The sequence below is a fragment of the Oxyura jamaicensis genome, unplaced genomic scaffold (assembly GCF_011077185.1).
Source record: "Oxyura jamaicensis isolate SHBP4307 breed ruddy duck unplaced genomic scaffold, BPBGC_Ojam_1.0 oxyUn_random_OJ71687, whole genome shotgun sequence".
Lineage (NCBI taxonomy): Eukaryota > Metazoa > Chordata > Aves > Anseriformes > Anatidae > Oxyura > Oxyura jamaicensis.
Window position 1 is genome coordinate 70541 of NW_023310643.1, and position 16043 is coordinate 86583.

Consider the following 16043-nt stretch of genomic DNA (forward strand, 5'->3'; position numbering starts at 1 on the left):
GCGGCTGCAGGAGCAGGAGCTGGAGCTGGGGCGGCTGCAGGGTCTGTCACTCGGTTCATAGTAGCATCAATTGCAGCTCGATAGGCATAGGCCAGGCCCCAACATGCTACAGTGAGTTGTGTCACTTTGGAACTGCCAGAGTCATGACACTCTTTTTGCAAGCATTCTACCAGTTTTTTAGGATTTTGCAGTTGTTCAGGGGTGAATCTACAAAACATCGGAGGTGCCCACTGCTCTAGCCACCTGCCCATATCCTCCCACACTCCCTGCCACTCACAATTATCCCGCCTCAGGACAGATCTCTGCATGAGATTCCTAAGTAGTTGTTTAACCTTGAACAAAACCTGAAGCGCATTCAAGAGACATAACAACAAGAACATGCTGGTCTGAGTATCCCAAGGATATTCAACATCTTGGAGAGCTATTGTAACTAGCTCGGGGGATAAGAGGGTGCTGAAGGAGAAAGGGAGAGTGAACAAGTAAGGAAAAATATCTTTCCCTGTCCCCTTCACAGACTGGCTCCCTGATGGAAAAAGGCAGTAGGTGTAATTGTTAATAGTTTCCGAGATATAGTTTCCAAAGTACAGAGTCGACGACAGTGCTGCGTACAAATACCAAGTTAGAGTCATGGCCAGATATTTCATCATATCGTAAGCTATTGTTACACAGCACAGTACCATAACGATCTTAAACCAGGGCCCGGAAAGGATAAACAGCACGACAGGGATCACATACAGCAAGTAAAGTGCTATAAAATTCAGTTTGGAATACAGCCACAGCAGACTTGATATTAAAGCAATCAACATTCTGATTAGATCTGTCGTTATCTCAACCCTTCGTGCCCCACGTTGGGCGCCAAAAGGGCTGTTGTGGTTTAACCCGGCTGGCAGCTAAACACCACACAGCCATTCGCTCACCCTCCCCCCTCCCTCTCTGGGATGGGGGAAAGAAACGGGAAAGTGAAGCCTGTGAGTTGAGATAAAGACAGTTTATTAAGATAGAAAATAATAATGATAATAATAATAATATGTACAAACAAGTGATGCACAATGCAATTGCTCACCACCCGCTGACCGATGCCCAGCCCAACCCCGAGCAGCCGGCCCCCCCACCCCGGCTAGCCACCCCTATATATTGTTCAGCATGACGTCAGATGGTATGGAATACCCCTTTGGCCAATTTGGGTCAGCTGTCCTAGGTCTGTCCCCTCCCAGCTCTTGCTGCACCCCCAGCCTGCCCGCTGGCAGGACAGAATGAGAAGCTGAAAAGTCCTTGGCTTAGTGTAAGCACTGCTCTGCAACAATTAAAACATCAGCATGTTATCAGCACTCTTCTCATCCCAATCCAAAACATAGCACCCTACCAGCTACTAGGAGGAAAAATAACTGTCCTAACTGAAACCAGGACAACCTGAAATAAACAGATAAACAGAACTGGCTAAGTTTTAACTTTAACTTTTTTTTTTTTTTACTTCTCTTCCTTGAGAGAAGTATAAGCTTCCTTATAGGAGCATGTCATGAGTACTTAAAAACAAAAGTGAAAGGCAGAGGGAGGAGCTCATGTTACGAGGGGCAACTCCACTCCCCTTCTGTGTGCAAGTGTTGAGTGGAGCCAAGAGCAACAACACCAAATGCTTGATCTTGTTCAACCTCCCTCCCCTTCCTCTTTGTGGACTTTACAGCTTACTGGTTCTTCAGTTTAAACTTTAACCACTTTAACTTTTAAACATCATCATGCAAAGTCTAAGTTAGTGTGTGCAGATTGACCTTCTTCAGGGTAGAGTATCAGAGTACTGCAACTGAATGTAATCCAAACAGTGATAGTCACTGTACAACCTGCTCTGAAACGTACAGCATAAACCAGTGGAAAAAATGAAAGATTTTCTTTTTCGTTTCCTGTAACTTGAAGAGCTTTTTCAAAACAGTTGGAGATTTGGACTAGAGCAATGTATATATTTTTTCCACCTAATTTTCATGTAATACTGCTTCCTGCAACACACTTTCTTCTGTTTCACAACACTAAATCAATTTTGGAGTTTAGGTGGTGTGGTTTTATATGATTTCCATTATAAATAGTTAATGTATAACACCTTGCTTGTAGTGTTTATTCCAGATTTTATATGCACTGTCTGTTCAAGTTTAATACTGATCTGGCATATGAAATGTCATTGTTTTTCTCTGTATCTATGCCTCTGACTTAATGCTTGAGCCAAGATGAATGTCATGCTTAGGTAAAATAAAATTTAAAAAAAGAAAAAACCCAAATTCTGCTATTCATCGAGAAAGTATTGAAAGCAAGACCTGGGTCTTCATGTTTGGGAAAACAGAGGTGGGTTTGGGTCTGATCTTCAGAGGACAGTGTTCAAGACCTTTGTTCAGCAGGGTTCTTTGTTGAGCAGTGGTGTCCTTGCTGAAGTGAACATCTTTCTTGTCACGTACCATACCTTCTTTCATTATATGAAGACACTGCTCTTTTGCCTTGTGCTTTATCATGCTGAATGGAAAACTGACTCATAATGCAGATTTATGAAATGGTGTTTGCACATCTCATTCAGTACTATAACTGACTTCCTGTGTATTGGTAACTGCAACAGTTTCCATCTCCAAAAAGATATGCAACCATAGCTGTCTTACCGTATCACTTGTGTGAAAGTGAGCTTTAGCATCACTGTAGTGGTGGGAGAGGTGAAAGCAAAGAGGTTAAGTGATATGTGTAAATGAATCAGTGTCAGAGTGGAGATTAGGACTGGGGTTCATGCCATTTGAGTGCACTACGTCCTTCTTGCTTATTGACAGAATAGTTAAATTTGCTGGTAGGTGCAATCTCCTTAGTGTAGGGTTTGGAAAACTGCTGCCAACTTGCTGAGCTACTGGGAGTTTCACATTGGTCTTAACTGGATGCAACTCTGCTTCTGCAGCTAGGAGTTACCAAATAAATGTTTTTCTTACTATCAATCTTTTATGAATGTTGTAATGGAATGGCAAAGAGGGGTTGTAAACTGGCTTTTTACCTGTCTTAGATTTTGTCGGAGATGAAAAGGGTATGTACATATGAAAGGGTTTGTCATATTTGTAATTAAAGCCAAGTTCTTCAAGATGCATCATTTCTCAGAAATGATTTTCTTTTTTCTTTTTTTAACTAAAGGTAATCGATATTGAGATTATAGTATTTTTCTTAATAATGTAAGCTTTCTTTCTTTTCCCACGCAGGTTTCCACTTGAGTGGCACAGTGACAGAGCCTGCAATGCAATCGGAGCCAGAAACTGTTTGCAATGTAGCTATCAGCTTTGATCGTTGCAAGATTACCTCAGTGACCTGTAGCTGTGGAAACAAGGACATATTTTACTGTGCCCACGTTGTGGCACTCTCTTTATACCGGATCCGCAAGCCAGATCAAGTCAAACTGCATCTTCCCATTTCAGAGACACTCTTTCAAATGAACAGAGACCAACTACAAAAATTTGTACAGTATTTGATCACAGTGCACCACACAGAAGTTTTGCCAACTGCTCAAAAATTAGCAGATGAAATTCTTTCTCAGAATTCAGAAATCAATCAAGTCCATGGTAAGTTTGATGCTTGTTCTTCCTTTTGCCTCATTCCCTCCTTGGTTTTGAGTTGTATTTTTTTTGTGGCATTCAGGAGCATGACCTCCTGAGGTCCCTTCCAACCTGAGTTATTCTGTGATTCTATGATGTTTACAAAAGAGAATTCTGTTATTAAAACTTCACTTTAAGATGTTTAGAAAATAAAATTTCTTGGGAAAGAGAAGAATTCATAAGCAATGAGCTTGATGTCTCTAATGCTGTTAATGCATGTCCTAATCTACTTCACACACATAGTGTATTTAATTGAAGTGACTTTTTTTTAGTGGGAAATGGTAGGGTAGGGCTGAACAACAGAATGCGATGTTCTTTAAAAGTGAAAAGAGAACTGTTTAACATTTAATAAGATAGATTTTCTCTTTTTAAAATATAATTTTTCATACGGCCCTGCTTAAACTAGCAAAATTTAATTGAGAACCTGGCTGAAAGAGATGAATGGAGGTAAATAGCAGGCAGTTTTCCTTTCAAGAAGGATAAATGTAAAGTGGTCCAGTGCTTAGTATTAGAATTGTTTGGTGATCTGGATTTGTGAAGGAAGTAACAACAAGGCGAGTCAAAATTAAAGAAATCTCAGAAATCCAAGCAGATGTAAATAAGCGGTACAATGTAAAATGAAATGAAGCATTGATAGCAGCTAAACAACATTAAAAAATAGTTTGAAAACTATATTTTAGGAAAGACTTTTGTACTTACATTAAACATTAAAATATAACTTGTTATATAGAAAATAAATAATGAGTTTTTGTTTTGAAGCATGGAACATAAAAATAAGGGGATACAATGAAAACACTGCATGCAAGTCTAGACTGATAAGGAAGTTTTTATCTGCCATGTGAAAGTAGACTTTGAAACTTATTGTTATATAATGTTTGTGAGACCAGGATTTTAGCAGGAGAGGTTATATATTGTCAGCAAATAAGTTAATGCATTTTGCTGTGCAGATGGAAGGGAAAGAATTTTTAGAACTTAAATTTATTTGGGGGTTTATTAACTTTTTTCACCATTTTACCATAGAATGTCCTGGTTTTACCATTTCTGTTATTTAGCAATGGCTGTTTCACAGTAGTTGGTGTTTTTCTTTGATGCTGTATACTGCTTAACAGGTATTATATTCCACCCAAGAGTTCTGAAATTAAGGACCAGATGAAGTGACTTACGTATGAACTTTGAATCATTTGGGGAAATCAAAGACATAATAATATTTTTGAATCATTAATTTTATGATCTTTGGGTTTATTGTTTAGAATAGTTCTGAGTACGCTAAGCTGATGAAATCGATTACTGTTATGTTGTGAATCAGTATACAACAAGCTTGGTTTCTAGCTGGGACCATTCAATCTTTGCACAGTACTCAGTAAGATATGCGTTTTATTTGTAATTGCTTTTTTCCATATCTTCTTCTCCCTAATGCTGCCATGGAATGACATTTACTAAATTTTAATTGAAATGATCTACAGTTCATTTGTATACTTCAATTCAAAAGACTTTTATAAAATGAAGTTCAGAAAATTCAGTATGGCTGAGTTGGGAATTTGGCATGGTTTCAGCTAAAGATTAAAAAACAGCTCACGCCTTAAAGACTACATTCTGTTATTTTAATCAAATTTCACTGTTGACCTGTTCCTGAGTAGTTTACAATATTGCATATTCTTAGCCTATTTTCATCAATTTTGTGGGATAGACGAGTGGACAGTAAGGTGGGTTGAGAACTGGCTGACTGGACGAGCTCAGAGGGTGGTGATCGGCTGGAGACCAGTGACCAGCGGTGTTCCCCAGGGGTTGGTGCTGGGTCCAGTCTTGTTCAACATCTTCATCGACAACCTTGATGAGGAAATAGTGTCCACCCTCAGCAAGTACATCGATGATACAAAGCTGGGAGGACTGGCTGACATGCCAGAAGGTGGTACTGCCATTCAGTGAGACCTGGACAGGCTGGAGAGTTGGGCAGGAAGAAACCAAATGAGGTTTAACAAGAGCAAGTGTCCTGCACCTGGGAAGGAACAACCGCATGCATCAGTACAGGCTGGGGGATGACCTGCTGGAGAGGAGCTCTGCGGAAAAGGACCTGGGGGTCCTGGTGGATGACAGGTTGACGATGAGCCAGCAGTGTGCCCTGGTGGCCAAGAAGGCCAATGGGATTCTGGCGTGCATAAAAAGGAGTGTGGCCAGCAGGTCAAGGGAGGTGATCCTCCCCCTCTACTCTGCCCTGGTCAGGCCTCACCTGGAGTGCTGTGTCCAGTTCTGGGCTCCCTGGTACAAAAAAAGACAGGGATCTCCTGGAAAGAGTGCAGCAGAGGGCCACAAAGATGATACGAGGCCTGGAGCATATTTCCTATGAGGACAGGCTGAGAGACCTGGGTCTGTTCAGCCTTGAGAAGAGAAGACTGAGAGGGGATCTTGTGTGGGAGACAGAGGGATTTGGCCAACCTCTTTTCAGTGGTTTGTGGGGACAAGACAAGGGGCAATGACCATAAAATGGATCACAGGAAGTTCCGCACCAACATGTGAAAGAACTTCTTCACGGTGAGGGTGACGGAGCACTGGAACAGGCTGCCCAGGGAGGTTGTGGAGTCTCCTTCTCTGGAGATATTCAAGGCCCATCTGGACGTCTACCTGGGCAACCTTCTCTAAGGAACCTGCTTTGGCAGGGAGGTTGAACCCGATGATCTCTTGAGGTCCCTTCCAATCCCTACAGTTCTGTGATTCTGTGATTAATGCCCCTTGCTTTGCTTCTGATTGCTTTTCTTTTTGTTGTGGTTTAACGTGGCAGGCAGCTAAGTACTACACAGCGGTTTGTACGCCCCCCTCCCCCCACTTCGCCAGTGGGATGGGAAAGAGAAACAGAAGAAAAGAAAAAAAAAAAAAGTAAAAGCTCATGGGTTGAGATACAGTTTAATAGGACAGAAAATAAAGGAAAATAAGAATAATAATAAAAGAATATACAAAGCAAGTGATGCACAGTGGAATTGCTCACCACCCGCTGATCAATGCCCTGCCAATCCCTGAGCAGCAGCACAAGCACCCCCATCCAACCCCCACAAGTTTTATTCTTCCTCATGACATCATATGGTAAGGAATATTGATTTGGACGGTTTGGGTCAGCTGTCCTGGGTCTGTCCCCTCCCAGCTTCTTGTGCACCCCCAGCCTGTCCACTGGCAGGACAGAGCGAGAAGCTGAAAAGCCCTTGTCTTAGTGTAAGCACTGCTCTGCAGCAACTAAAACATCAGCATATTATCAACAGTATTCTCATCCTGAATCCAAAATACAGCATCCTACCAGGTACTAGGAGGAAAATTAACTCTATCCCAGCCAAAACCAGGACAGCTTTTGAGGTTGTTTTCCCTATACAACACCAGTTCTTTAATACGGTTGCTCATTTTGAAAGCAGTTGCACTTAATATTTATACAATTCAAATCATGAGCTATTCTCACCCAACATTCAGTCCCCTTGAGGTACACACCGGACCTCCTCATCCATCCGCATTACCCACCAAGTACACCCAGGTCCTTGACCAAAAGCAATCCCACTGATGGGTTTGCGTTTTCCTGAGGCAGGAATAGCCCAGACTGTCTTCCCCAGCATGTTTTTTATGTGCACTACAGGGACTTCGTCCCCTTCTAAAATATGTAACTGGTTTGATTGAGCAGGTCCGGTCAGCCCCTAGTGTTGAATAACCAGGTGGCCTTTGCCAAATGTGTATCCGAATGTTTGAAGGTCCCAGCACCCCTTGCCTTCAAGGTAGTCTTTAACAACCCATTGTATTGCTCCACTTTCCCCAGAGGCTGGTGCATGGTAGGGGATGTGATATACCCACTCAATACCATGTTCTTTGGCCCAAGTGTCTATAAGGTTGTTTTGGAAATGAGTCCCATTGTCTGGCTCAATTCTTTCTGGGGTGCCATGTCGCCAAAGGACTTGCTTTTCAAGGCCCAGGATAGTGTTTTGGGTGGTGGCATGGGGCACAGGATATGTTTCCAGCCATCCGGTGGTTGCTTCCACCACGGTAAGTACGTGGCGCTTGCCGTTGCGGGTTTGAGGGAGTGTGATGTAATCAATCTGCCAGGCCTCTCCATATTTATATTTCAGCCATCGTCCTCCATACCAAAGAGGCTTTGACCATTTGGCTGGCTTGATTGCAACACATGTTTCACAATCATGAATAACCTGTGCTATAGTGTCCATGGTCAGGTCCACCCCTAGATCACGAGCCCATCTGTATGTTGCATCTCTACCTTGATGGCCCGAGGTCTCATGGGCCCATCGGGCTATAAATAGTTCACCCTTATGTTGCCAGTCCAGGTCTACCTGAGCCACTTCAATCTTAGCAGCCTGATCCAGCTGCTGGTTGTTTTGATGATCTTCAGTAGCCCGATTCTTGGGTACATAAGCATTTACATGGCGTACTTTTATAACCTACTACCCAGGCAGAAATATCTTCCAGAATGCAGCAGCCCAGATGGGTTTCCCTCTGTGATGCCAGTTGTTCTGTTTCCATTGCTGTAACCACCCCCACAGGGCATTTGCTACCATCCATGACTCAGTATAGCAATAGAGAACTGGCCACTTTTCTCGTTCAGCAATATCTAAAGCCAGCTGGATGGCTTTCACTTCTGCAAACTGACTTGATTCACCTTCTCCCTCAGTAGCTTCTGCAACTCATCACGTAGGACTCCATACAGCAGCCTTCCACCTCCAATGCTTTCCCACAATACAACAGGACCCATCCGTGAACAGGTCATACTGCTTCTAATTTGATGGTACCTTATTAAATAGCAGGGCTTCTTCAGCACGTGTCACCTCCTGCTCCGGTGATATTCTGAAATCTTTGCCTGCTGACCATTCTATGATCACTTCCAAGATTCCTGGGCAACTGGGGTTTCTTATTCCAGCCTGCTCTATAATCAGTGAGACCCACTTCCTCCACGTAGCATCAGTTGCATGACACACATGGGGAACCCTCCCTTTGAACATCCAGCCCAGCAGCAGGAGTCAGGGTGCCAGGAGGAGCTGTGCTTCAGTACCAACCACTTCTGAAAAAGCTTGAACCCCGTCATATGCTGCCAATATCTCTTTTTCAGTTGGAGTGTAATGGGCCTCGGATCCCCTACATCCCTGACTCCAAAATCATGGGGGTCGACCTCGAGTTTCCCCAAGCTCTAGGTGGGGCCATTCTCACCGACTTCAGTGTTTACATCTTGTCCTGCTCAAACCGGCCCAAGGGCTACTGCATTAGCCATCTCCTATTTAATTTTTTCAAAGACTTGTCATTGCTCAGAGCCCCATTTGACTTCTTTGATAGAGAGGGCTTACAATCAGACTGTAATTTGGAATGTGCATTCTTCAAAAACCCCACGACACCTAGGAAAGTTTGTGTTTCCTTTTGCTAGTTGGTGGAGCCATAGCTGTTATTTTGTTGATCACATCCATTGGAATCAAATCATGTCCACCTTGACATTTTATTCTGAAAAAAAAAAATATATCTCCTGTGCACATCCCTTGACCTTACTCTGTTTAATGGCAAAACCAGCTTTTTTGCCATTAAACCAAAACCAGAATTTGGACTGTTTTCTTCCCTTTCTCAAAACCTTCTTCTGTGTTGCCCCACGTTGATGTAATCACAATACGTTGCAGATGCTCAGAAGCTTCACCCTGTTCCAGTGCAGTCTTGTGAGTCCATGACAAATGGTAGGGCTGTGTTTCCGCCCCTGGGGGCGGTTGTTTCCAGGTGTATTGGACGCTCCTCTAAGTGAAAGCAAACTGTGGCCTGCATTCTGCTGCCAGAGTGATGGAGAAAAAGACATTAGCGGTATCAGTTGTGGCATCCCACTTGGTTGCCGTTGACTCTAGTTCATATTGAAGTTCTAGCATGGCAGTTCTAGTATGGCAGTGCTCAGCAGTGGCATGGCCTCATTTAGCCCACAGTAGCCCACTCTCCACTCTGTGATAATCTTCACTTCACAGAATCACAGAATAGTCTAGGTTGGAAGAGACCTACAAGATCACCGAGTCCTACCTCCGACCTAATGCTAACAAATCTTCCACTAAACCATATCCCTAAGCTCTACATCTAAATGTCTTTTAAAGACCTCCAGGGATGGTGACTCAACCACTTCCCTGGGCAGCCTATTCCAGTGACTAACAACCTGTTCAGTAAAGAAGTTCTTCCTAATATCCAACCTAAACCTCCCCTGGCGCAACTTTAGCCCATTCCCCCTGGTCCTGTCACCAGGCACGTGGGAGAATAGACCAACACCCACCTCGCTACAGCCTCCTTTCAGGTACCTGTGGAGTGCAATAAGGTTGCCCCTGAGTCTCGTCTTCTCCAGGCTAAACAGTCCCAGCTCCCTCAGCCGCTCCTCGTAAGACTTGTTCTCCAGACCCTTCACCAGCTTCGTAGCCCTTCTCTGGACTCGCTCAAGCACCTCTATGTCCTTCTTGTAGTGAGGGGCCCAAAACTGAACGCAGTACTCGAGGTGCAGCCTCACCAGAGCCGAGTACAGGGGGACAATCACTTCCCTGGACCTGCTGGCCACGCTGTTTCTTATGCAAGCCAGGATGCTGCTGGCCTTCTTGGCCGCCTGAGCACACTGCTGGCTCATATTCAGCCGACTGTCAGCCAATACTCCCAGGTCCTTCTCTGACAGGCAGCTTTCTAACCACACATCTCCCAGCCTGTAGCTCTGTTTGGGGTTGTTGTGCCCCAGGTGCAGAACCTGGCACTTGGCCTTGTTGAACTTCATACCGTTGGCCTCGGCCCATCGGTCCAGCCTATCCAGATCCTCCTGCAGAGCCTTCCTACCCTCGAGCAGATCGACACATGCACCTAACTTGGTGTTATCTGCAAACTTGCTGAGGGTGCACTCGATCCCCTCATCCAGATCATCGATGAAGATGTTAAAGAGGACTGGTCCCAGTACCGAGCCCTGGGGGACTTCACTAGTGACCGGCCTCCAACTGGATTTGACTCCATTCACCACAACTCTCTGGGCCCGGCCATCCAGCCAGCTCTTAACCCAAAGAAGTGTGCGCCAGTCCAAGCCATGAGCAGCCAGTTTCCTGAGGAGAATGCTGTGGGGGACGGTGTCAAATGCCTTACTGAAGTCAAGGTAGACCACGTCCGCAGCCTTTCCCTCATCCACTAAGCGTGTCACCTTGTCATAGAAGGAGATCAGGTTCGTCAAGCAGGACCTGCCCTTCATAAACCCATGCTGACTAGGCCTGATTGCCTGGTTGCCCTGCAACTGCCGCATGAGGACACCCAAGATAATCTGCTCCATGAGCTTCCCTGGCACTGATGTTAAACTAACAGGCCTATAGTTCCCCGGGTCTACTCTCCGGCCCTTCTTGTAGATGGGCGTCACATTTGCTATCTGCCAGTCAAGTGGGACCTCCCCTGATAGCCAGGACTGCCGATAAATGATGGAAAGCAGCTTGGCCAGCTCTTGGCCAGTAGACATTCGTAGTGGCCATATGGGAGTAGTAAAGGGTGAGTGAGTCTTGCTCAACAAATCAGGATACAAATCGGGGAGTCTTGGTTGGTGCAGTATTGCCTCTGGTTCACCAGTGTGGTAGCGATTGGCACCTGCTGTTCTTTGACCCTCAGCAACCCCACAAATGTACTCCGAGAGACCAGCCAAGGCAGACAGCTGCTTAATCTTCACTGTATTCAAGGCAGCTATGCCAAAAGCCCACCAGAACCCTTTTGGGTCCTTGAAATAACCTTTCCTGAGGTAGTCTATACTAAAAATAAACAGAGCCTACAGGCCAGTCACAGTGCAGTGCTTTTGCCACTTGTTCCCAGTCAGACTCACTTCAGCCTCCAATACAGTTAGCTGTTGGGATCCTCCCTCGCTCCAGAAATATAAATGAGTTCTGCCCCTTTATAGCTTGATGGCATTTGGGTATACTGTGCACCATTGTTCACTAGAGCCTTGTACTCCTGCAGGTCTGATCCACTAGGCCATCAAATCCACACAGTCCAATAAACCCATCTGTCCCTTTCCTCCACCTGGCTAGAGGCATGGCCCCTCTATTCCTAGATATAGTTTTCATTAATATGTCTGGGGGACTACCTGTGGAAACTGGAGCAGCAGTTTTCATGGGTTCCATGTAAAACTACAGGGCGGCATGTGGTGTGTACCCACTATATCCCCTCTCTTGAGACAAGGAATGCTTACTTCTAATAGGTGAGATACTGGTAGATATAGGTAGAGAAATAGATACATTGTCTCTTTCTTCAGGCCTCTGAAGCAGTGTCTCCATAGCTCAGATGCAAGTCTGTAAGGAAGAAGAGAGGCTTTCATAGAATCATATAATATCCCGAGTTGGAAGGGACCCACAAGGGTCATTGGGTCCAACTACTGGCTCCACACAGGTCTACCCAAAAATTCAGACCATATGACTAAGAGCACAGTCCAAAGGCTTCTTAAACTCCGACAGGCATGATGCCATGACTATGTCCCTGGGGAGCCTGTTCCTGTGCACAACAACCCTCTTGGTGAAGAACCTCTTCCTGATACCCAACATGAACCTCCCCTGTTACAGCTTGACTCCATTCCCTCGAGTGCTATTGCTGGTCACCAAAGAGAATAAATAGATCAGTGCCTGCCCCTCCACTACCCTAGTGAGGAAGCTGTAGACTGCGATGAGGTCTCCCCTCAGCCTCCTCTTTTCCAGGCTGAACAGGCCAAGTGACCTCAGCCACTCCTCGTACATCTTCCCCTCTAGGCCCTTCACCATCTTTGTAGCCCTTCTCTGGATACTCTCCAATAGTTTCATGTCCTTTTTGTACTGTGGTGCCCAGAACTACACACAGTACTCGAGATGAGGCCTCACCAGCACAGATTAGAGCAGGACAATCACTTCCCTCCACAGACTAGCAATGCCGTGCTTGATTCACCCCAGGATATGGTTGGCCCTCCTGACTCCCAGGGCACACTGCTGGCTCATTCAACTTGCTATCAACCACAACCCCCAGATCCCTCTCTGTGGGGCTGCTCCCTAGCATCTCGTCACCTAGTCTGTACGTATAGCCAGGGTTGCCCCTTCCCAGGTGAAGGACCTGGCACTTGCTCTTGTTAAACTTCTTGTTAGACTTTATTCATATTGCTTGAATTGGGCAGCCAATTCGTCCACTGCATGTTCCTCTCCATCTTTCCAGTTCATTACTGCCAATGAGTTGGCGTATGACGATGGTGCACTACGTACAAAATTCTGACACATGGGTTGCGTGTACAGTTGACTTCATCTGGATCTTTGGATAGCTGTTTGTTGTCTAGGTCACCATAAATCACCTGCAGCTCAGCTAATTCCCTCAGGTACTGGATTCCCCTCTCCATGGTGGTCCACTTGTCTGGTTGACATACAAGTTCTTCCTTGAAGGGATACCTTTCCCTCACAGCTGACAGGAGGTGCCTCCAGAGGCTGTAAGGTCATGCTCCATCTCCAATTTCTTTGTCAGTGCCTGCATCTCTAGCAAGGGATCCCAATTGCCTGGCTTCCCTGCCCTCTAATTGTACACAGTTGGCTCCGGTGTCCCAGCACCGGAGCAGCCAGGTGAGAATGTCGACAATGACTGAACACCTGGACAATGACTGAAATCTTTTCATGTGTCTCATAGCTCACCCTGGGATAGGGACTGGGTAGTTATCGATGCTTTTATGACATCTTCCTCTTCGTCCTCCTGTTCCCTGCTTCGGACTAGCCTGCCTCATTGTCTTCTTCCTCCTTCCTTGTCTGAGTAGTTCATTTCCTTCCTAAATATGCTGAGTTTCGCACCCATTGTTTCACCTTCTGTGTAGGGGCAACTGATACTGGCACAGGTTAGTATGCTGGCCCAGCCATGGGGCCCATCACAGGGTTTTTTTGCAGGGGTTGGAGTGGCCACAGAGCTTGTCACAGGGGTTGGAGTGGCCGCAGAGTCTGTCGTGATGGTTGGAGTAGCTTCAGGGTCCATCACAGGGGTTGGAATTGCTGTGGGGCCTTTTACAAGAGTTGGAATGGTTGAAGGGCCTGTCAGAGGGGTTGGAGTAGCTGCAGAGTCTGGTGCGAGGGGTTGTAGTGGCCACAGGGCCTGTCACAGAGGTTGGAGTGGATGCAGAGTCTATTGCAGATGTTGAAGTGGCTGCAGGGCCCATCACATGGGTTGGTGTCACCACAGGACACGGTGCAGGGATTGGAGTTGTGTTGATTGTGGCTCATTAAATATAGGTCAAGGCCCAGCACACCACAGTGATTTGTGTCTCTTTGGAATTGCTAGGGTGATATCATATCTTTTTCAAGCATTCTGCCATTTTTTTAGGATTTTGCACTTGTTCAGGGGTGAAGTTCCAAAGCATTGGAGGTGCTAATGGTTCCAGGTGCCTGCCCATATTCTCCCACACTCCATGCCACTCCTAACTATACTGCCTCGGGGCAGATCTCTGGATGGCATTCTTAAATAGTTGTGTAACATTAGAGAGAACCAGACACATTCAGGAGACATAACAAAAACATGCTCGTTTGAACATCCCATGGATATTCAAAGTTTTAAAGATCTATTTTAACTGGCCTGGAGGAGAAGGAAGAGGTGAAGGAGAAAGGGGGGGATGAAGAAGTGGTGGAAAGTATCCCCCCTTGTCTTCCCATAGATTGGCTTCCTGAGGAGAAAAGGTAAAGAGTGTAATTATTAATAGTTTCCAAGAGATGGTTCCTGAAGTATGGAGGTGACAGCAATGCTGAGTACAAATAACAGATTAGCTTCATGACCAGTAATTTTATCATATCATATGCCAATATTACATAGTACAACAAAATGATAACCTTAAACCAGCCCACAGAAATGATAAACAAGTGATGCACAATGAAGTTGCTCACCAGCCACTAACTGATTGATGCCCAGCCAGACCCCAAGCAGCAGTGTCCCCCATCCCCTGGGCCAGCCACCCCATATTAATTATTCAGCATGACACCATGTGGTATGGAATACCCCTTTGGACAGTTTGGGTCAGCTGTCCTGGTTCTGTCCCCTCCCAGCTTCTTGTGCACCCTCAGCCTCCTGGCTGGCAGGGTAGCATGAGAAGCTGAAAAGTCCTTGTCTGTAAGCACTGCTCTGCAGCAACTAAAACATCAGTGTATTATCAACATTGTTCTCATCCTGAATCCAAAACACAGCACCCTACCAGGTACTAGGAGGAAAATTAACTCTATCCCAGCCAAAACCAGGACAGATTTTGAGGTTGTTTTCCCTATACAACACCAGTTCTTTAATACGGTTGCTCATTTTGAAAGCTGTTGCGCTTAATATTGATATGTAAATTATCAGTGTTTATTTTTAAAAGCTTTTGATCCTTAGAACTTGGAAGTGGATTATATTTAACATGTAGCCTTTTATGGCCATAAATATAAAAGTTTGTTACCCCTGTTTTCAAATTTTATTTGGGTGTTCAGTGTTACAAACAATTGCTCACGGTATTCCTGCTTTGATTGCTAAGGTTGTATGGTTGTTTTAATTTTAGTAAAAGAGCATGAGTAAATATGTCCGGCTGTATCTGTACACTGAGTACAAATACTCTATTTTGTTTAACTGTCTTTAAATACATCATATAAAACCTGTTTCAAAGACCAGTCATGGCAGAAGTTTATAAAGCCAGAGGTTGGAGGAAGGGAGATTAATATGTCTAGAAAGTGACACAGTTTAATTACGGGTTTTAATATTTAGTATAATTATACAGTGCTTCTCACTTTCATAGTTCAAATGTGAGCTAGTTTATCCTCATGACACCCTTCTTAAGCACATAAGTAATATTTATCCCCAGTTTTTAAGTGAGGAAAGGGATTTACTCTTGGTATCAAATTGTGTTGCAGAGATGACATTCAGGACTGCCAGTCTCCAAGCCATCTTTCATAGAATCATAGAATCAAAGAATATCCCAAGTTGGAAGGGACCCATAAGGATCATTGAGTACAACTCCTGGCACCGTACAGGTCTACCCAAAAGTTTAGACCATGTGACTAAGTGCACAGTCCAACCGCTTCTTAAATTCAGACAGGCTTGGTGAAGTGACTACTTCACTGCGGAGCATGTTCCAGTGTGCAACCACCCTCTCAGTAAAGAACCTCTTCCTGATATCCAGCCTAAACTTCCCCTGCCTCATCTTAACACCGTTCATGCGGGTCCTATCACTGGTGATTACGGAGAATAAGGTCACCTGCCTCTCCACTCCCCCTTGCGAGGAAGTTGTAGACTGCGAAGAGGTCTCCCTTCAGCCTCCTCTTCTCCAGGCTGAACAGGCCCAATGACCTCAGCCGCTCCTCATATGTCTTCCCCTCCAGGCCCTTCACCATCTTTGTCGCCCTCCTCTGGACACTCTCCAACAGTTTAATGTCCTTTTTGTACTGTGTTACCCAGAACTGCACACAATACTGGAGGTGAGGCCACACCAGCGCAGAGTAGAGC

At 45.1% G+C, this 16043-nt stretch overlaps 1 protein-coding gene across 1 annotated transcript in view; it reads left to right on the forward strand.

Moving 5' to 3' along the window:
• Positions 1–16043, forward strand: part of LOC118159699 (zinc finger SWIM domain-containing protein 6-like) — a 158098-nt gene that overhangs the window by 70505 nt on the left and 71550 nt on the right. The window contains exon 2 of the mRNA XM_035314263.1: positions 3210–3566. Coding sequence (XP_035170154.1) covers positions 3210–3566 — 357 coding nt within the window. The remainder of the gene's footprint in view (positions 1–3209; positions 3567–16043) is intronic.